Source organism: Pan troglodytes, chromosome 6, assembly GCF_028858775.2.
Source record: "Pan troglodytes isolate AG18354 chromosome 6, NHGRI_mPanTro3-v2.0_pri, whole genome shotgun sequence".
Lineage (NCBI taxonomy): Eukaryota > Metazoa > Chordata > Mammalia > Primates > Hominidae > Pan > Pan troglodytes.
The window spans coordinates 8,546,661-8,568,374 of NC_072404.2; the positions used below are offsets into that span (position 1 = coordinate 8,546,661).

The 21,714-nt window shown below is 54.2% G+C and overlaps 1 protein-coding gene across 29 annotated transcripts in view; it reads left to right on the forward strand.

Moving 5' to 3' along the window:
- Positions 1-21,714, forward strand: part of IQCE (IQ motif containing E) — a 55,027-nt gene that overhangs the window by 28,149 nt on the left and 5,164 nt on the right. For 13 of the 29 annotated variants that reach the window (XM_054687332.2, XM_054687334.2, XM_054687343.2 and 10 more), the window contains 9 exons: positions 1,997-2,196; positions 5,057-5,161; positions 6,924-7,014; positions 10,441-10,608; positions 12,673-12,903; positions 13,405-13,428; positions 17,010-17,120; positions 17,989-18,110; positions 19,238-19,341. In XM_054687332.2, coding sequence (XP_054543307.2) covers positions 1,997-2,196; positions 5,057-5,161; positions 6,924-7,014; positions 10,441-10,608; positions 12,673-12,903; positions 13,405-13,428; positions 17,010-17,120; positions 17,989-18,110; positions 19,238-19,341 — 1,156 coding nt within the window. Of the gene's footprint in view, positions 1-1,996; positions 2,197-5,056; positions 5,162-6,923; positions 7,015-10,440; positions 10,609-12,672; positions 12,923-13,404; positions 13,429-17,009; positions 17,121-17,988; positions 18,111-19,237; positions 19,670-21,714 lie in introns of those variants that run through there. The other 16 variants (XM_054687337.2, XM_054687341.2, XM_054687345.2 and 13 more) reach the window with 4 other exon arrangements.

Here is a 21,714-nt window from a genome sequence, read left to right on the forward strand (position 1 = left end):
CACTGTCGTTGGGGACCAGGGGCCTCATGTTGTGGGGACGGGCTCACAGGGTGCGGAAGGTGGCACTGAGCATGGCACTGGCTGTCCGCCAGGCAGCACCACACACACACCGCAAGGAGACTTCTTCCAGGTCTAGACAACGCTGAAGGCAGCTCTCACGCCCCTCGCTGGGCTGTGAGCTTCCGTGCGTGGCCGCAGGCAGACGCGCTTCGCACTGGAGCCCCTCACAGTCCAGCCCGCCTGTGCAGGCTGTGGGCTGTGCACTGCCCGCTGACGACCAGGCACTGCTTCCCACCAGTCAAGTTGTGTTGGAATCCACAGGAAATTGTTGACGCAACTCCTGGCCAGGCAGAAATGTCGGGAAATGAACATTTCCCCACATCCCCTACGCGACTGCAAAGTAGGAATTAGGCTGATTCTATTGGAATTGGACCTTTGTTTTGTTTTTGTTTTTTTGTTTTTTTTTGTTTTTTTTTTTTGAGATGGAGTCTCACTCTGTCCCCTGAGATGCAGTGGCGCGATCTCAGGTCACGGCAACCTCCGCTTCCCGAGTTCAAGTGATTCTCTTCCCTCAACCTCCCCAGTAGCTGGGACTACAGGTGCCCACCACCACGCCCGGGTAATTTTTTGTATTTTTAGTAGAGACGGGGTTTCACCATGTTAGCCAGGATGGTCTTGATCTCCTGACCTCGTGATCCACCCACCTTGGCCTCCTGAAGTGCTGGGATTACAGACGTGAGCCACTGTGCCTGGCTGGTTTTTTTTTTTTTTTTTTTTAAGGTGGAGTCTCACTCTGTCGCCCAGGCTGCAGTGAGTAATCTCGGCTCACTGCAACCTTTTTGCCTCCTGGGTTCAGGCAGTTCCCCTGCCTCAGCCTCCCCAGTAGCTGGGATTACAGGTGTCCACCACCACGCCAGCTAATTTTTGTATTTTTAGTAGACATGAGGTTTCACCATGTTGGCCAGACTGGTCTCGAACTCCTGACCTCAAGTGATCTGCCTGCCTTGGCCTTTAAAGTGCTGGGATTACATTCGTGAGCCACCGCGCCCGGCCTGGACCTTTGTATTTTAAATAGTTAATTAGAGCATCTGTGTTGTTTGGCCAAGCAAAATAAACCTAGAGGGAAAAACGTTTTTAAGAAATAGTTTTTTACATATTTACAACATAGAAAACTAGCCAGGTGCAATGACTCGCACCAGCAATCCCAGTACTTTGGGAGGATAAGCTGGGAGGATTGCTTGAGCCCAGGAATTTGAAACCAGCCTGGGCAACATAGCAAGACCCCATCTCTACAAAAATAAAAACAATTAGCCCGGTGTGGTGGTGCACACCTGTATTCCCAGCTACTTGGGAGGCTGAGGCAGGAGGAACGCTTGAGCCCAGGAGTTCAAGGATGCAGCAAGCTGTGATTGCACTCCAGCCTAGGTGACAGAGGCAGACCCCGTCTCAAAGAAAAAGAAGAAAAGTTTCTATAAATTGTGGGCATTTAAAATATAGAACTTGTTGGGAAGTCAAGGCACCCAGAGGCGGTTCGGAAGCACAGTGGGCAGCACGTCCAAGATCCGGGAGAGGGAGGAGTGGAGGGCGGGGACGGGCTCAGCGGCACTTTGCAGGCGACACCAGGATGTCACTCGAGACTGAAAGCATGAAGGCTGAAAATGTCGGCAGTTCCAGGGGACAGGAGGGAAGATGTGCAGAGTCGTTTGAGTCCCCTCCCCTCGTGCCCTCCTCTCTGTTTTAATGGCTTCTGCCTGCGCCCTGGCTCGGCGGGGGTCTGCGCGTGCCTCACTTCTGATTAAAGAGACTGAGCAGGGATCATGCTTTTCCAGTAGCTTGTGCCCGGCAGCTTCTCCGGGTAACTCGGGTCCCCTCAAAGCTTTCTCATGGCCCTCCTGGAGACTCGGTTTGCCCTGGTTCAGTGTCTCTTTTCTGGGTTTGGTAAATAGAAAAGTAGAAATGAGAACTAGCATCTAACACATGCCTGTGTTGCCTCCAGAAACTAAGTGTGATGGAGAGCTCAAAATCACACGCCGCAGAGCCAGTCAGATCACACCCGCCAGCCTGCCCTGCATCCAGCTCTGCGCTGCACAGACAGCCACGAGGGGACTGCAACAAGGACCACGAGCGTCTCCGAGGGGCTGTGAGAGACCTGAAGGAAGAGCGGACCGCGCTGCAGGAGCAGCTGCTGCAGAGAGGGTAGGTCCTCCCCAGGCCCCGCCAGTGTCCCCACAGGCACAGCTGCTGCAGAGAGGGTAGGTCCTCCCCAGGCCCCGCCAGTGTCCCCGCAGACACAGCTGCTGCAGAGAGAGTAGATCCTCCCCAGGCCCCACCAGTGTCCCCACAGACACAGCTGCTGCAGAGAGGGTAGGTCCTCCCCAGGCCCCGCCAGTGTCCCCACAGGCACAGCTGCTGCAGAGAGGGTAGGTCCTCCCCAGGCCCCGCCAGTGTCCCCACAGACACAGCTGCTGCAGAGAGGGTAGGTCCTCCCCAGGCCCCGCCAGCAGCCTCACCAGGGAAGCAGCTCTCACTCCCTATGGAAACTGATTGTTGCCAGGGTTAAATAGTTGTCAGTTTGGAAAACTGTTCAGCTCGTAGTAGTCACTGCATAAATATTTTTATATGATTCTAAAACTGCTTACATTTTGGTGGTGAAATAAAGGCAGCTTTAGTGATAAAAAGATACTGGCCGGGCACGGTGGCTCATGCCTGCAATCCCAGCACTTTGGGAGGCCGAAGTGGGAGGATTGCTTGAGGAGTTTCAGACCAGCCTGGGCAACACAGCAAGACTCCATCTGTACAAAAAATTTCTTAAATTAACTGGGCGTGGTGGCTCTTGTCTGTAGTCCCAGTTATTCAGGAGGCCAAGGCAGAGGATCGCTTGAGCCCAAGAGTTCGAGGCTGCAGTGAGCTATGATCATGTAACTGCACTCCAGCCTAGGCAACTGAGTGAGACCTCAACTCAAAAGTGTAGGGAACGGTGGGAGAGCACATTTAAATCTCTCTACCCTGAATTCCAGAGGAATCTTCAAATTGTCTGTTAGAGAGGAATTGACTTTCATTGGTTTATGTAAAATCAATTCAATATTACGCAGCATGGTCTTAATTCAGTAATATGTTTATGGGGGATATGATCTATTAATACGTAGGAAATAAAGCATAAATGCTCCAGCCTGATGCAGTGGCTCACGCCTGTAATCCCAGCACTTTGGGAGGCCAAGGTGGCAGGATTGCCTCAGTCCAGGAGTTCGAGACCAACCTGGAAAGCATGGTGAAACCTCGTCCCTACAAAAAATACAAAAATTAGCCAGTTGTAGTGGTTGAAGCCTGTAATCCCGCCTATTTGGGAGGCTGAGGTGGGAGAATCGCTTGAGCCTGGGAAGTCGAGGCTGCAGTGAGCTATAATCGTACCACTGCATGCCAGCCTGGGTAACAGTGAGACTCTGTCTCAAAAAAAAAAACGAAAGAAGACATAAATGCTATGAAATAGTTGGTGTGACCACAGGGCTGGGAAGGCAGGGCCTCACCGGGGGTTCCGGAGTTCCATGACCTGTGGCTGTGGAACACCCGGCCTGGCTCCTGTCCTCCTCCTGTTGATAGCTCCTCAGGGCTCGGCTCCTTCATGAGTCAGCCACCTCCATCATCTTTGGAATGATGTTTCTCTCTAGTTTGCAAGAACTACAGTGACCTGCCCCTCAGAGTGGCCTGTGAGGCCAGCAGCAGCAGCAAGAGCTAGGAGCTGGTTAGAATGCAGGCACCCAGGCCCTACCCCAGCCTTCGGAATCATACTCTGTATCCAATGGGATCTGCCGGTGATTTTTTTTTTTTTTTTTTTTTTTTTGAGACAGAATCTCACTCTGTTGCCCAGGCTGGAGTTTAGTGGCACAATCTGGGCTCACTGCAAACTCTGCCTCCCCAGTTCAAGCAATTCTCATGCCTCAGCCTCCCAAGTAGCTGGGATTACAGGCATGTGCCACCACACCTGGCTAATTTTTGTATTTTTAGTAGAGATGGGGTTTCACCATGTTGGCCAGGCTGAGTCTGGAACTCCTGATCTCAAGTGATCTGCCTGCCTCGGCCTCCCAAAGTGCTGGGATTACTGGTGTGAGCCACCACACCCAGCCCTACAGGTGATCTGTGTGTACTTTAGGGTCTGAGAAAAACTTGGCCGGTGCCTCCCGGCCTGCTACATTCTCTGCTGCCTGCTGTGAACAGTAGAAGGCCAACCCGTCACCACTGTCCTTACCCCTCACGTGAGGTCTCGGAGTGCATTTATGCCAATTGATAGGTCCTTTGTAAAAATTAGTATTTCACGACAAGCTTTTCCAATTAAGCAATCATTACAGAGTTCATAGACATTAGGTAAAAAACATTAAGGTAGTCATTATGAAAGGTAAATCACTTCTGGAATGATCTGTGACGCTGTCAAGTGGCGTGACAAGAGCCACCTCTTATGAGCCCTTACCATGTGACAGGGGCTCTGCGAAGCACTCTAGGGTTGCTGGCATTTAATACAGAGACTCACAGGCCCTGAGCAGTCAGGGCTCACAGACAGCATACAGTCCATCTGAGACTCGGACAGAAGTCTCCGTCGAAGGCCAGTGTGTGGCCATCACACTGCATGGGACGCAAGAAACGCATCTGGGAGCGGTTCAGCTGGAGCCCCGCACAGGCAGTGCCACGGTCTAGGCAGGGCAGGCCCCTGCCCCATTCACGGACCCCGCGCCTGCCTGCAGCACCCTCACACGGGTGCGAGGTCCGTGCCAATGAGTGGCGGCTGGAGGGGCAACTCCTCATCCTATGGCCTGATGGCAGGGCCTTCTCTGGCTTAGTCCGGTTGATCCCCTGCACACAGCAGGTGCTCGGTTCAGGGCAGGCAGGGCCCTGAGGTCTGTCCTTGGCAATGTGTGATTAGAAATGGGCCTTTTGTGCTCCTCCTGCCCCACCATCCACTGTCCTAAGGAAGGGCTGAGCACTGTCATTTTCTGAAGTGCCTTCCTGCTCTGACATAACCTACAGTTTTCGTGAACGCTGACGAGTCTCCTATTCTTGTGTGCAGTTTGGAGGTGAAGCAGCTCCTGCAGGCGAAGGCCGACCTGGAGAAGGAGCTGGAGCGTGCGAGGGAGGGCGAGGAGGAGAGGAGAGAGCGAGAGGAGGTTTTGAGGTATGTGACCCGGGTCAGGGCTGGAGAGGACCCAGGCGAGTCCGCACTCCTGCTACCACTGCGGCCCCCCGTGGCGTCTCAGCCTTGCTGCCAGCCGGCTTCTTAGAAAGGCCACACCTCCCCACAGTCTTTCCATGGTTTTCTGTCACCCAGCCCGGGACTAACCTCTTGGTGCTGAGCAGGGCCTGCCCTCTGGCATTGTGGCCACCTCTCAGGGGCGTCCTCTGCTCTGGCTGTGCCAGCACCTGTCCCTTCCCAACCAGCCGTCACACTGGCCTCTGGTCAGAACCACCCAGGTGTGGGCCACATCCTCAAGAGGGGCCGCCCGTGCCCTCACAGTGCCATTCGCGAGAGCCAGGAAGCAGCGCCCACCCCACGGCCCATCAGCTGCTGGTGGACAAACACCCTGAGGTCGACCACGCGTAGGCGCAGAGTGGACGGAAGCCCTGACCGGCCCGGCCCGGGGACCCTCGAAAACCTGGTGCTCGGCAAAGGAAGCCAGACACAAAAGGCCGCGTAGCACACGATTCCTTGCGCAGGAAATGTCCAGAACGGGCGGACCCACGTGACAAGTGCTGCTGCTAGGGGCTGGGAGGGGAGCGAGGACTGCTGACGAGCATGGCTTCCTTTCTGGGGTGATGTAAACGTTCTGGAATTAGAGAGGGGTGGTAGCTGCACAGCATTGTGAAGATGCTAGAATTCACTGAATTATACCCTTTAAAATAGTGAATTCTATGTGATGAGTCTTAACTTTTTAAAATGCACAAAAAACTAGGTTAGAAATCTGAGCAGACATATTTAGCACTCAGAATAATTAGTAAGACATAGACTACCGGAATGAAGAAAACCGTGGCCGGGCACAGTGGCTCATGCCTGTAATCGCAGCACTTTGGGAGGCCGAGGCGGGCAGATCGTGAGGGCAGGAGTTCAAGACCAGCCTGACCAACATGGTGAAACCCCGTCTCTACTAAAAATACAAAAATTAGCCGGGCACAGTGGCAGGTGCCTGTAATCCCAGCTACTCGGGAGGCTGAGGCAGGAGAATAGCTTGAACCCGGGCAGCAGAGGTTGCAGTGAGCAGAGAGCATGCCACTGTCCTCCATCCTGGGTGACAGAGTGAGACTCTGTCTCAAACAAACAAACAAAAAGAAAACATTTCATTTTCAGGAGAAATCTGACTGAATTCTGTCAGAAGACTTGAATTAAAGTAAATCTGAAAGGGCACATGTGCAGAAATGAAATTTTTTTTGTTTTGTTTTGCCTTTAGTACCTGGAATGAATATCTAAATTGCAATGCCTTCTGTTCATACTGTTTACTAAAACCCCAGTGGTCAGTGGTCCCTGCTTATTTATCTCAAATGCTTGGGCTCAAGCGATCCTCTGGCCTTGGCCTCCTAGAGGGTTGGGATCACAGGCGTCCGGCCTGGCCTCCTACTTACTTATCATTCACACAATGGATTCTTTTTTTAGTTCTTAGCTGTTTCAGGAGAGGTGCTGGGCCCTGGAGGTCCTCAGCCACGGCCTCTTGGGGCTTCCAGCCCAGAGCAGGAGACAACAGGAAGTCCCGACCTGCGATAGTTTCTGGTGTTGTCAGGTCATAGCTGGAGCCCTGTGGCTCAGGGAGACATGGCCCCACCAGCTCTCTACAGGCTGCCTGGTGTCCCCCTGTCTCCGCGTGGACCGCCCGCCCCACCCTGCCCTGTGCCGGCCTTCATCACATAGTGACAGGTGAGGTGTCTCATCTTTTCCCTTTCTGCCTTAGAGAGGAGATTCAGACGCTTACCAGCAAGCTCCAAGAATTGGAAGAAATGAAGAAAGAAGAGAAAGAGGATTGCCCGGAAGTTCCTCATAAGGTACAGTGACCATTCAGTTGAGTCTCCCGTCAGGTGCGGTGAGACTTTGGTCGTGATGGTTCTGACCGTTTCCCTGCCCAGAGTTTTTTCTGACCATCCACTGAAAATCCCACTCCCTTTTATCATCACCATTGATTTCTATAACTCATGTCGTGTGTGTCGAAGTCCGGGGTTTTGGATTAATTGACTGTCAGCAAATTGACTTCTTGAACTGATATTAGAGTCTCAAGGCTGGTGAGTAAAGAGTTTTCCAAATCTTGGTCATGCGGAGGGTGTAGTTATGCGGCCGGAGCTGTCACTGAGAGGCAGGAAGGGCTTGGGAAAGGACGAAGGCTCAACCAGGCCCCTGCATGGACCTGGGCATGCATCCTCTCCTCTCATCTAAGTTCCAGAACACAAGTTGGCAAAGCCTCAGCGGGCACTGCCCTCTGGGCGGGGTGGGGCTTCCTGTGCCCTCCCTGCCATCACTCAGCTGTGCACGGGTTGAACGTGGAGTGACTGTTAGCAGGGACCCGGCAGGTGAGCAGGGAACCTAGATGGATGCTCTCCTGCCTCTCCACTCCCTCAGCGTGTGTGGACGCTACCCAGGGGCAGCTAGTCGCGGCGGTGTCTCTGTGGCTCCAAGGTCCCTGGCTCTCTGCTGCCTCCCTGGAGGGTCGCAGCCATGCTCTGCTCACCATGGCCGGTGCTGCACTTGCCTCCCTGGAGGGTCGCAGCCATGCTCCGGTCACCATGGCCGGTGCTGCACTTGCTTTCCTGGAGGGTCGCAGCCATGCTCTGCTCACCATGGCCAGTGCTGCACTTGCCTCCCTGGAGGGTCGCAGCCATGCTCTGCTCACCATGGCCGGTGCTGTACTTGCCTCCCTGGAGGGTCGCAGCCATGCTCTGCTCACCATGGCCGGCGCTGCCTGCACTTGCACTTCTGGTGGTAGAAGGGCGTCCTCACAAATCCCTTTCCAGTGGGTAGGAGGATCCTTCAGAAGGCAGGTGTGAGCCCATGCATGTTCAGACGAAAAGCAAGGAACTTGGTGTCACCATCCTGAGGCTGCAGTTTGCTCTAAGAGGAGCTCATGGATAAAACCAGTAGAAGCCACCACCTATGGTCCCAGCTGCTCGGGAGGCAGCGGTGGGAAGATCGCTCAAGCCCAGGAGGTGGAGGCTGCAGAGAGCCAAGGTAGCACTGCTGCACTCCATCCCGGGCCACAGAGCCAGACCCTGTCTCACTAAAAAAAGAAAAGAAAGAGAGAAAGAGAAAAGAAAAAGGTCTGAAAATAGAGGAGAGAAAGAGAGAGAGAGAGAGAAAACAAAAGTGTCTGAAAACACTATTGAAATACAGCCTTTTCTGTGTGGTGGGGTTATAAGCATTTTTTTTTTTTTTTTACTTTCTTTTAGTATTGTCTGAATTTTTTGTAATAAGCATGTATTAGCTTTGTGTTATTTTCCTACTCAGGAAACATTTCTATTTTAGAGAAAAGGAAGAGTGGGATTAATTGAGTGATCAGCTCTCCAAGTAGGGGATCAGCTCTCAGCATTCACATGGGAATGATTAATTGTAGGTTAAATGGAGTGAGGAGAGTCGGTTTAAGAGTTGCCTCAAGGAATTTATAAGCGTGTGAAAATTTAGATTTTTTTAGCTGTCTGTAGTTGTGTGAGTAAATGTTCATTTATCTTCAGAGAAGCTGATTTTCCTTTCTGATCACATTGGCACAGGCCGCGGACTAACAGATGATCTCACTTTAGCGGAACAGAGGCCTGAAAATGTGTCAGGACTGAGGGAAGATGAGGCTCTTCTTAGGGTTATAAAATCAGAATGTGGAAGCCCAGGGCCGGAATGCTGGTGCCAAGCAACTTGTTGCCACAGCTAAAGAGATCTGGAAACAGCTGGCTGTGTGGATGTACCCAGGGCATCTTCGTCAGGGATGTTAAGATGTGCAGACACCCAAGTGACCGTCCTAGGAAGATTACACTCCTAGGTCCCTAGAAACAGGAGGCAGGGCACGCAAGGCCACACACGAGCGGCGCATCGGCCAGGAGGCGGCACGGTCGTGCGGAAGACCTGGGCCAGGGCCTTTATCATGAGAAGGAGAGGGCGAGGTGAGGTGAGCCGGCTGGTTAGGGCCGGCGGGCTGGAAGCTTGAAGAATTTCAGCAGGATCTGGGCCACAGGGTGGTCTTCAGCTGTCCCGCACCTGGCCCTGGGTGATTAAGGCTGAGAAACACTGCCTTCTGGAGTGTGGGGCCCAATACAGGAGGCGATTCTGAGTGTGGGCACCGGATTAGCTGCTCGCATAGGATGGCCGTGCCCGAAGGCAGGCCCTTCACTGTCTAGGAATTGGCCAGGCCCAGAGGGGCAGCAAGGCCCCAGATGCCCAAGCATCGTTAACACACAGAAAATGAAAAGCCAGAGCAAGCCGTTCTGTGTTTGTTGAAGTCTGTGGACAGGCCGCCTGCGCCTGGCGCCTGGCCCGGTGTGCACTGGGAGCAGTCTTGTGTCTCCCTCCGGGGAGGGCTTTCAGCAACAGCGTGCTCTCCACCGAGCTTGCATTCTTGACATGAGAGGCCTTTTCATTTGTACTGGGTAGTGTCCTATGGATGATACATTTGGAGTCATCAGTGTTAGAAATCATAATTTTTCTTTTTTCTTTTTAGAGACAGGGTCTCACTCTGTTGCCCAGGCTCGACTACAGCGGCACAATCATGGCTCACTGCAGCTTTGACCCCTGGGCTCAAGCGATCCTCCTGCCTCAGCCTCCCGAGTAGCTGAGACCACAGTGGTGTGCCACCACACCCGGGTATTTTTTAAATTTTTTCATAGAGATGGGGTCTCGCTATGTTGGCCAGGCTGGTCTTGAACTCCTGGGCTCAAGGGATCCTCCCTGCTTGGCCCCCCACATTGTTGGGATTACAAGCATGAGCCACTGCGCCCAGCCTGAAATCATGGTTATTTCAATGGTCGTTATAGCAATCCTGGCTTGTTTCTACCTTAAAAACCATGCTAGAAATGTATATCAATCCCAGAAATCCCATGTTTATAATTTAGAGTATTAAACTAGAAAACAGAAAAGGACCCCAGAAAAACAGACAATTCTTGCAGGAACAAAATGTGACTGAGTGTAGTGAGTGTGTGACGGCAGTGTGAAGAAGCGTCCTCTCTCCCTCCCAGGAGGCACTGCCAGACAGAGTTAAGGGAGTTTAATGAGAAGCACGTCTGCACTTGTGTGCTCGCCTAGACGCTGTTTCTCAGCAGTACAAGAGACCGCTGTCATGTGGTCTGCAGACCAGTGCGGAACAGCTGTCTCCTCCACATTAGTGAGACTCGCCTGATAAGCGCAGCCGCACCATGCCGAGTAATATCCTGTCCCCTTGCCGGATACTGGTTGTCCCTGCCCTGGCTTCATTGTCCTCTTATTCCTTCAATTTCCTGCAGGCCCAAGAGCTCCCAGCTCCCACTCCCAGCAGCAGGCACTGCGAGCAAGACTGGCCACCGGATTCCAGCGAGGAGGGGCTCCCGCGGCCCCGCTCCCCCTGCTCTGATGGGAGAAGAGACGCCGCGGCCAGAGTCCTGCAGGCCCAGTGGAAGGTGTACAAGCACAAGGTGAGGCTCCCCGGGGCGACCCGGGCTGCTCCCTGTGAGTCTTCATGCTCCAAGGCAAGCCACTCACTCTCCAGGAATGACTGGGCCTGGAGGGCCAGCCAGGCCCCAGGTGTCTGAGCACCGTAACATACAGAAAATAAAAACCTCATTCACACGCTGACACCTCCGTTCTGGGTGCGTTTTGTGCAGTAGTGGATAACTCGCCAGATTTCTTTCCATCCAGTTTTCTTCCAGAACTATTCGAAAGTAAGTTTTAGACGTTATGAAACATCGGCATGTATCTTCTAAGAAAAAGTGTCTTCTCCTACCTGACCACAGCACCGTGACTGCACCTAGGGCTGCCAGCAGTTTTACATCCTCACCTAACGGGCCTTCCTATTCACATTTCCCAAATGTCCCCATATGCCGCCTGCCGCTATCTGTTTCCTGCCAGCATTCGGTCACGGCGGTTCTCAGCCCACATCCCATCAGAGCCTGGGGGTCGGTTGGTTACGTCTCCGTAGTGTGGTTCACAGCAGCCCCCACCCTTTCTTTTCTTTAACCAACAGTTCACCCTGGCTGATTTTGTTTGTTTTTCTGAGTTAGAGTCTTGCTGTATTGTCCAGGCTGGAGTGCAATGGCATGATCTTGGCTCACTGCAACCTCCGCCTCCTCGGTTCAAGCGATTCTCCTGCCTCAGCCTCCCAAGTAGTTGTGATACAGGTGCTCACCACCACGCCCAGCTAATTTTTGTATTTTTGGTAGAGACAGGATTTCACCTTATTAGCCAGGCTGGTCTCGAACTCCTGGCCTCAGGTGATCCACCCATCTTGGCTTCCCAAAGTGCCAGGATTACAGGCATGAGCTACCACACCCGGCCTTTTTTTTCTTTTTTCATAGAGACAGGGTCTCACTCCATCACTCAGGCTGGAGTGCAGTGGCACAATCACAGCTCACTGCAGCCTCAACCTCCCAGGCTCAAGCAGTCCTCCGGCCTCAGCCCCCCAAGTAGTTGGGACTACAGGCAGGCACCACCACACCTGGCCAATTTTTGTAGAGACGGGTCTTGCTGTGTTGTCCAGGCTGGTCTTGAACTCCTGAGCTAAAGCCATTTACCTGCCTCGGCCTCCCGGAGTGCTGGGATTACAGGTGTGAGCTACCACACCTAGATTTTTTTTCTTTTTTTGAGATGGAGTTTCGCTCTTGTGGCCCAGGCTGGAGTGCAGTGGCGGGATCTCAGCTCACTGCAACCTCCGCCTCCCAGGTTCAAGTGATTCTCCTGCCTCAGCCTCCCCAGTAGCTGGGACTACAGGCACACACCACCATGCCCAGCTATTTTTTGTATTTTTATTAGAGACAGGGTTTCACCATGTTGTCCAGACTGGTCTTGAACTCCTGACCCCAGGTGATCCACCTGCCTTGGTCTCCCAAAGTGCTGGGATTATAGGTGTGAGCCACTGTGCCTGGCCTTTTTTTTTTCTTTTCAAAGACATTTTCTTTGGCAATGGGCAGGCCAATGTGTTACAGAACGTTCCCTTTCCTGGATCTGTTTCCTTGTGGGGTCATAAACTTATTCCTCTGTCCCCTTAATTTCCCATAAATGAGAAATAAGGTCTCCAGCTCTGATTCACCCGGGTTTGCTTTTGGAAAGAATGTCTCACGTCGAGGCTGTGTACCCCATCCCCTCGGGACATGGATGGACCAGGCCGGCCCCTGTTTGTGTTTCTAACCTGGTCATGGCTGCTGGCTTTCACCATTTTAAAGAAACGAGTTTCCCTTGGTAACTGGCCGGCAGTCTATAGGGGAGAGTTTAGCCTCCCTGAGGTCTGTCCCCACCACCTTTCCCCTTGTGGCCTTAGTGTCCTTCATGTCACAGCTGTCTTCGTCTGAAAAGCAGTTTCCTTATTAGCGGGGCCAACTCCTCGTCCTCCCGAAAGGGTGGGAGAAAACTTAGTGACTTCCCTTTAGGTGCTAAGCAGATGCTGGCTTGTCTGTCTGTCTCACTCTTATTCAGTATATATATTTCTTTGCTTCCATCGTATATTCTGCTGGTCCTTGTACTCAGTTCCTCCTTAATCTCCCAAGGGAAAGATCCTGTGTGCAGTAGTACAAATGTGGGCCGTGCACTCTGATGTACCTGTCATCCGGCCGTGGTGGTCATTCCGTGCCATTAAGTGCACATTGATTAACTTGGCATCAACATCCGGGGAGGACTTCGCTCACATCCATAAGAACACGTGCTCCGAGGGACCCTCTCTACTGACTGTGACGCTGTGTGTCAGCTGCAGCCTGAGAAACTTCCCAAGACACCCAAGGGTGACTGATGACCAGTCAGGTTGGGGCCAGTGATCCAGACCCCTGAACCAAAGTCCCCTTCATAACGTCCCCAGCAGGCAGCCTCAGCCTCCGAGTTCTGGGGCTTATCCAGAGAGCACAGTGGTCCGGACACCTGTGCTGTGAGAGAGCTCTCACATTGGGCCCACATCCACCTCCTTAGGTGCACAGCTTGGCCTAATGGAGTCCCTTCTGCACAGCCAGGGGACTGGCACACGGCACAGAGACATCCCTTCATCTGCAGCTTGGGCCACCTCATGTGACTCCTGGAGAATTCCCGCCACCCTAATTCTGCCTCTCACTTTCGTCCTCCTTACAGAGGCGTTTGTTTGCTGGGTCCCGGCAGCTCGGGAGGGAGGAGCCAGGGCAGCCAGGCCTCTTGTTGGCTTGATGGACACCTGTTGGCAAGATGAAGGAATCAAAACCACATTCATCCTTCTCGTGTTAATTCATGTATTTTTTCTTTCTTTTTTTTTTTTCCAGAAAAAAAAGGCTGTTCTGGATGAGGTAAGCGAGGTTTATTTCTTGTTTCAAAATTCGGATTTGTATTTTGTTGAAAAGTAGGTGAGGGGATATTTAAAGATGTGTTGATTCCTTTTCTTTTTTTTTTCGAGATGGAATCTCGCTCTGTGGCCCAGCCTGGAGTGCAGTGGTGCAATCTTGGCTCACTGCAACCTCCGCCTCCTGGGTTCAAGCGATTCTCCTGCCTCAGCCTCCCTAGTAGCTGGGATTACAGGGACGCACCACTGTGCCCAGCTAATTTTTGTATTTTTAGGAGAGACGGGGTTTCTCCGTGTTGGCCAGGATGGTCTCCAACTCCTGACCTTAGGTGATTTGCCCATCTTGGCCTCCCAAAGTGCAGGAATTACAGGCGTGAGCCACCGCGCCCGGCAAGTCCTTCTTTTCATGAAACCAAACCAGACCCCAACGTTAAGTATAAAATACATGAGAAATAGAGACATCAAATAAATATTTGGATAATTTCCCACTTTCAAAATCTCTTCATTCATTCCTTCCTTCCATTCATTCATTCTTTTCATGCACACTCACTGATCACCAGCCCTGTGTGGGGCAGTCTCAGAGGCCCTGGGACGCAAAGGCTCAAACACACAAGTGAACGAGTGGTTACAGCCCGGGGTGGTGCTGGGGGTGGCCAGCCCTGCACACAAAGGCCAGGAGGTCCCTGCGAGGGGTGACATGCAAGGTGGGCCTCGCAGGACACATCAGAGCTCACTGGACCGGGAAGTGAGGGGAGGGCATCCCAGCAGAGCTGGTGGGACAAGGAGTCTGAGACGGGGCGAGGGCATGGAACTGGAATGGAGGTTGAGTATGTCACCCACAGCTGAGAACTGACAGACTGATGAACAGTGCAGTTCCAGCCATGACCCTTTTTAGGGAGGAGCTAGAAAGTGAGATCTTTATTTTGCTGGAGTCCTGGTGGCCTCTGAGATGCTCCCCTCTCCTCTAGGGCCCCTTCAGGGACAGCAGTGTATTTCCACTTAGACTGCAGGAGAGGACCCCGCCCCAGTCACTCAGAGCTGGCGCTGGGCCGCAGGGCTTCTCACGCTGCCTTCCTCCTCACCCGCAGCTGCTTCTCAGTGGCAGGGCAGACTCGGCACCCGCTTGTCCTCACACTCCCCAGGTGCATCTGATGTCAGCAGGGTTGACAGCTCTGCCGTCAGGGCGGGGCTTGATTTCCCCCTGCCCCACCCACTGTCCCCTTCCCCTTGGCCACATTACTCATCCACAAGTGTTAGCTGGGCTCCTGCCATGTGCCGGGCACCAGAGGAGCTTGTAACAGACCAGCCAGACACTGTCCAAATTGCACGGGGTTCATACTCTGCAGTCAGGACAGCCAGTACGGTCGCGGGTGTGGGCGGCGCACCAGGCTCAGTGGCCTGCGCGCAGCTGCAGTGGGAGCATGTTGCCATCTGATGGCCAGGCCACAGCCACACGAGCGCCCACCACGAGCAGACAGCTGGACTGCCCACCTGGCCCACCACACTGCCCCTGAGGAAGGGACCCCTGCTCGCCACTGCCCTAGTCCTGAGCCTTCGGTTCTGCAGCCCCTCCGTGCCTGGCCTCCTGCCTCCATGCCTGGCCCCCCTGAGGAAGGGACCCCTGCTCGCCACTGCCCTAGTCCTGAGCCTTCGGTTCTGCAGCCCCTCCGTGCCTAGCCTCCTGCCTCCGTGCCTGGCCTCCTGCCTCCGTGCCTGGCCTCCTGCCTCCGTGCCTGGCCTCCTGGTCCCTAGACCTGCCCCACAGACACACCCTTGTCCATACCCATCTTACACATCTGCATTGGCAACTTCCAACATCCCCGTCTCTGACAGTCCCTCCCATCCTCCAGCAGCCCTCAGGCCCTCATCCCGAGGTCTCCAGCACGTCAGCCTCCCACCTGTCCACCCACCACAGCCTGCCCAGGCTCCCGGTCCCCACAGCCGGCTGCGGTTCCTAGCACACGCCCCTGCCTGGCATCTCACTTTGTGGTTATTCTTGCCAGCCTCCCGTCAGAATGCAAGCTCTGTCTTTTTGCCACAACACCTCTGGTGCCTAGACTGGCGCCTGGCATGTGGGAGGCATGGGGTAAATGCCCTCCAGTGAGCGGGTGAGGGGATCCGGGCTCCTCGTCCGATCGGCCAGTCAGTGGTGGGTGCCGTCTCCCCGTCCTGCTTCTCTCCCTGGCGCCCCCCGTGCCTCAGGGGCCTCGTCTCTAAGTAAAGACAGCAGTGAGGCTGCCTGTGTGGGGCAGTGCTGAGCGTGGGGTTTGCCAGTGTGTGCGCAGTGTGTGGCGTGACGGAGATGCGTGCCCCTCTCACCCCTCCGGCTGGTGCAGGGCCTCCCGTACCTGGCAGCCACTTTACCAGAAGCTTCTGGGCAGCCTCCACATGGTCACCACACTCTGGCGGGTCGTTCACTGTTAATAGCCGGCGCTGCCTCGCCCTCCTTTGCTGAGCTCTTTTCCCACCCTAGCTTTAAGACAAAACAAAGGTGCTTTCTGTTCCAACAGCGGCAAGCCTGCTAAACTCACGTGGCATGGGGCTCGGTGGGCATGCTTGTCATTCTCCTAACGAGTTTGAGAGATGCCCATCTATCAGGCTGGGAGGGTTCACAGGGCTAGAGGCAGATCGTTCAAAAATAAGTGCTTCCCCGAAAATGGAGCGTGAACTTCTCACGGAGCTTCCCTGTCTTTTTTTTTTTTTTTTTTTTTTTGAGATAGAGTCTCACTGTGTCACCCAGGCTGGAGTGCAGTGGCCCAATCTTGGCTCACTGCAACCTCTGCCTCCCAGGTTCAAACGATTCTCATGCCTCAGCCTCCTGAGTAGCTGGGACTACAGGCATGCGCCGCCACGTCTGGCTAATTTTTGTATTTTTAGTAGAGACAGGTTTTTACCATATTGACCAGGCTGGTCTCAAACTCCTGGGCTCAATGGATCTTCCCACCTCAGCCTCCCAAAGCACTGGATGACAGGTGTGTGCCGTGCCCAGCTAATTTTCTGTAGAGACCAGGTCTTGCTGTGTTGCCCGGGCTGATCTGAATTTCCTGGCCTCAAGTGATCACCCTGCCTCAGCCTCCCAAAGTGCTGGGATTACAGGCATGAACCACTGCACCCAGCCACATAGCCTAAGAAAATCATTTCAGGATAAATAATTCTCTTAAGATCACTTCAGAGGTCTTGTGGCCCCTTGCTTGATTTAGAAGAGATCTATGGAAAGTAGATGAAACCAATAAACTATTCCAACCTGAAAAAACGCTCCAACATGAAAACATAACCATGTGTGAAATACCAGCTCCTATTAGCCGCTGAAAGGGACTGCAGTGAGCAGCGGGCCCCTTGCCATTCCCAGAGTCCCCACCGTGCTGACAGGTGCCATGCCCTGTCAGCTCCCTGGGGTGCCGGTGAGTTTCTCCCAGACTGGGGTGAGTGGGAGCACGGACGGCTCTTTGAGAGAACGTGGCTGCACAGCAGTGAAGGGAGTCATGTTCCCTGCTGCCGTGGCAGCTCTCCCCTTGGCGCCTCCCTCTCGCCCGCCGTTGCCCCGGGCACTCACACCCACTTTTCTCTCCCTGCTTCCTTCCCTGACAGGCGGCTGTGGTGCTTCAGGCAGCTTTCAGGGGACATCTCACGCGGACAAAGCTCTTAGCAAGCAAAGCACATGGCTCAGAGCCACCCAGCGTGCCAGGCCTCCCAGACCAGGTAATTTCGGGGTGCTGGATGTCCCAGTGGCCGTCTCCAGAGCTGCTCGTCTCGCACTCCATCCATCGAGAAAGCGCAGGGCACCCCTCAGCCTCCACATCCCCGCCCGCCCAGCAGGCGTCCCCTGCGCTCCATCCCTGGCCATGCAGGCCATGCAGGCTTCTCTGTGCAGGCCCCTCTGCACAGGCCCCGGATGGATGTGGCGTTAGGGCCAGATTGCCTTAAGCTGCCAGAGAGTCAAGTAGCTCCATGAAGATGTAGCTAAAAACTACTAAAGACAGATGCAGGCCTTTGCGGCCCCTCCTCTGTATTGAGGACCAGGTGTTTAAGAATCCCTATAGTAGGCCGGGCGCGGTGGCTCACACCTGTAATCCCAGCACTTTTGAAGGCCGAGGCAGGTGGATCACAAGGTCAGGAGATCGAGACCATCCTGGCTAACATGGTGAAACCCTGTCTCTACTAAAAACACAAAAATTTAGCCAGGCGTGGTGGCGGGCGCCTGTAGTCCCAGCTACTCAGGAGGCTGAGGCAGGAGAATGGCGTGAACTCGGAAGGCGGAGCTTACAGTGAGCCGAGATCATGCCACTGCACTCCAGCCTGGGCAACAGAGCGAGACTCCATCTCAAAAATAAATAAATAAATAAATAGATAGATAGATAAATAAATAAGAATCCCTACAGTTTACAAATTCAGAACCTGCCACCAGGAGGCTGTTCACTGACCAGCAATTCCCGGGGGGCAGGGCCACCTGAAAAGGAAACTGAGCTCTTCCTGTCTCACTGACGCCCAGGGTGCCCTGGGGGTTGAGTGCCGGGAGCCAGCAGGGGGCTGCCAAACAGTCGTCTTCCCTGCTGTCCTTGCACCCCAGAGCTCTCCTGTGCCCCGCGTTCCGAGCCCCATCGCCCAGGCCGCGGGCAGCCCTGTGCAGGAGGAGGCCATCGTCATCATCCAGTCCGCTCTGCGGGCACACCTGGCCCGGGCCAGGCACAGGTGAGTCAGGGTCACGGGGACGTGGGACACAGACATGGCACGAGACGCTGCCCACTGCACTGGGCCTGGAGCACTGGGCGCAGGGCATGTAGCGGAAACTGGAGCAGCGCCTGCCGCCTGCCAGCGGGACCTCAGTTTGGAGCTAGAGTAAAGGCTTCACATCCTGAGGACTCCCTGCTGCACCACGGACGTGGAGTGGGCTGGAAGGTGTGATCCTCGGGGGAGGCCTTTCCAGAGTCGCTTCTTCCCTACCGGGAGGAGATGAGAAGAGGAGCTTCACACACCGTGTAGCTCAGGTCACCATCAGTCTGTGGCCTGGCTTTTGGCTGTGCTGATAGGTCATCCCTGTGAAAGAAAACTGTGCTGTGACCTCTGTGTTGGACACGGCATATGACAGGCGACACGTGCAGGGTCTAGATGGCAGCGTTCCCACAGGCCTCCTGGTGGGTTTGCTAGGACTCTCGGTTGCAGAAATCAAAACCCCTTGAAGTGAGCCTGGCCGGGGGGGAGTTTACAGTAAGGGGAAGAGACGGCCCCGCTCCGTCACCCCCGTCTGCTTCACCCCGCATGGGGTTTGTTCCCCTCTTATCACAGACTGCTCTGGTTCTCAGCCTCCGTGGTGGAGCCGCGCAGCCACCCAGCACTTCCGAGTGGGCAGTTTCTCCCTCCACGGCCGCATCTGCATCTCATGGTCCTGACCCCATGTGACCTGGGACACACCGTGGGCTCAGGAGTCAGGGACCCATCCCTGGGCAGCGAGCCCCAGCCAGGAGGTGGAGGGCCATGCAGCCTGCAAGCATGTCCCCGGGGAATGGCAGCTGGGCTGACCCAGACAGGAGACAGGGAACGGAGCCGTCTGAGGCCAGCTTATAAAACCATGCCGGCCTGACCTCAGCATGATCCCCGAGGAGATGGACGGGGACGTGTCTGAGGCTCTTCACCGCCGGACGTTTCTGGACCCTGGGTGCATATCGGGTACAGCGCTGGTCGTGGGGCTCGGGGCTGGCTCTGTGTTTCCTTTCATTGGAATACTTGCCTCCAAGCAAATTACTGAGGCTGCTGTAAACCTCAGAGAGGTTTGTACTCTCTAAAGGCAGAATCAGCTGGCGTTTTCTGTTTTTTTCCAGTGCTACCAGTAAAAGAACCACCACCGCAGCTTCTACCAGGAGGAGATCGGCTTCAGCCACACACGGGGACGCCTCCTCCCCACCCTTCCTCGCAGCTCTTCCTGGTAATTTCATTCATTTGGATTCTGGCACCAGGGCAGCTGGTCTGCTGAGGTCTCAGCCAAAGAGTGGCCACCTCCAGGAAGCCCGGGCTGTGTCGGGACGGAAGGGAGGAGTGTCCCATCTGGAGCTGCCTCTGAACTAAGCGTCGCCTTATGCCAGGAAGGCCCCCAACAGGGCCCCCCCTTGGCCCAGCTTGTCCTTTGTGCCTGGAATTGCCGAGGTCCTTGCTGTCTTTATTTTTTGCTCTCAGCTCCAACAGGACCGAGGTGGCTTCCTCCTTCAGGCCAGCATTTCTCCTGTTTGTTTGTTGAGTAAAACCGTGTTATTGTTTCCTTTTCTACTTTGTTGAAGTCCAAAAACAGTCGGTGAAGAAGCCGCTGGCACTGCAGGATGCCACACCCTGGTGTGAGGCCTCATCCCTGCTCTGTCCGGAGCTGACAGGGATGCCCCAGCAGGGCCCTGCCTTTCTCTGGCCGTCAGTCCCTTCATGTTTAAAGTAGAGAACGGGCTAGACAGCTCGAAAGCCACTCTCCACCCCAAATCTATGCTGCTCTGCGTGGACTTGAGATCCCGTGTCTTATCCTGCAATTAGAAACCCCCCATTGACACCTCCTGTAAAGGGAAGATGAGTGCAGAGGCACACTGTTGAGACTCGGGACTGTCGGGAGATGGAGAAGGGCAGCCTTAAGACCCTGTTGAGGAGTGGAGTGTGGCGTGCGGGGCTGTCTCACGTGGGAAGTGTCAGGCGAAGGGCTTTGCCGTGCTGAGTCCTTAGGTCTCCAGGGTGGAGTCAGGGAAGGAGGAGAGAGAACAGCAAGGAAAACCACAAAGGAAGAGGCTCTTCTGAGCCCAAAGGGTGAGGGTGAGGAAGGCCAGGGGGTGAAGGAAGGGTGAGGCCTGCCCAGGACCCACATGCCTTAATTTGAATGTTCCTTCAGGACGGGCCCAGGGAGCCGGCAGCCCCCCAGTACCACTCCAGTAAGTGTGGGGGCCCGTGGCGGGCGGAGGCCTCGCTTTCCTAGGAGATCCCTCCTGTGCTGACGCGGAGTCACGGAGTTGGGAAGAGGCCGTTTTGAGGCCCGCATCAGACCTGGAGCCCGAGAGCCTTCCCTCCCCAGGGGGTCCCGCTAGGGGCTGTGTTTTAGAGAGTCTCCTGCACGAGCTAAGAACCGTATACCACGTTTGACCTGGAAATACCACGTATGAAATCACATTTTATTTTCATTTTTTAACCTAGTTTCGTCAGAGCTAGAAAACTTTGAACTTTGATATTCTCTCCAAAACTTCCATTTGTAAAGCTCAACACAAAGATGAGCAGCCTGGGGTTTCGGGGAGAATGTACAGACACGCAAAGCGGTCGGGCCGGCCTGTGACTCGTGGGCTCTGCAAAAGGCTTTCAGTTGTTCTCCAGGAGCCGATTCTACCGGCTTCGCCAGACCCTGCCTTTGGTGACCTTTAGAGGCTTTGATCAGGGCTAAAGCGTGCGTTGATGCTGCCCTTTTCTCTCGCTCAACGCAAGTGATTTTAAAGATGCAAGTTCATCCCCGTGACCCAGGGATTCAGGTTGATTGACCTAAGGAAATGTCTCTGTGAAAAGTATAAATCAAGCTTTTGTTTGAGCTGATTGGTTGTTTTTGAAGATAACCATGAAAGCTGTTTTTAATTTCATAAGGTTCCCCTTTAATATGAATTTTCTTGAAAGTTGCAGGAAAAAAAAGCTGACACAGTTCCAGTATCTGCGGCATGGCCGAATTGCCATTTCCTTCCCTTTTTAAAATCTCACATGAGCAGTTCATTACTTTTTTACTTTCGTCTTTCAAGGCAGCGACACTCAGGCTCCCCGGCAAGGAGCTCTGGGGCTGCTGCTGTGGTAGGACCCGTCCCTTCTTCAGCTCTGGTACCCACCTCCATCCTGTCTGTAGGTGGCGTCCCATTCTAGAATGGATTAAAAGTTCGGAACGCTCTAGATGCTTAGGAAGGAGCATCCAAGGGGGAATGGCCGAGCAGCTTGCAAGCTCACAGCGATCCGTGCCTTGCCCCCTCCTGCCCTCCATACCAGTGGCCAGCGAGTTAACAGGGAAGTTGGCTTTTTTTTTTTGAAGTGCAGTCTAGTTGTGTTGCCCAGGCTGGTCTAGAACTCCTGGGTTCAAGCCACCCTCCCACCTCGGCCTCCAGAGTCCTGGGGTTACAGGCATGAGCCACTGCACCCAGCAGAAACGCTCCTACACACGGGTAGCCACCCATCCAGGCCCCAGACTCCTGGACTGCTGCTGTGGGAATGGCTTTCAGGGAATGACTCCAGTGTGGACTCGAGGTTCCTCCATGCTGGCAAATGTCTGCTTTTGCAGGTGTTTTGACTGGGGGAAATGGTGAGA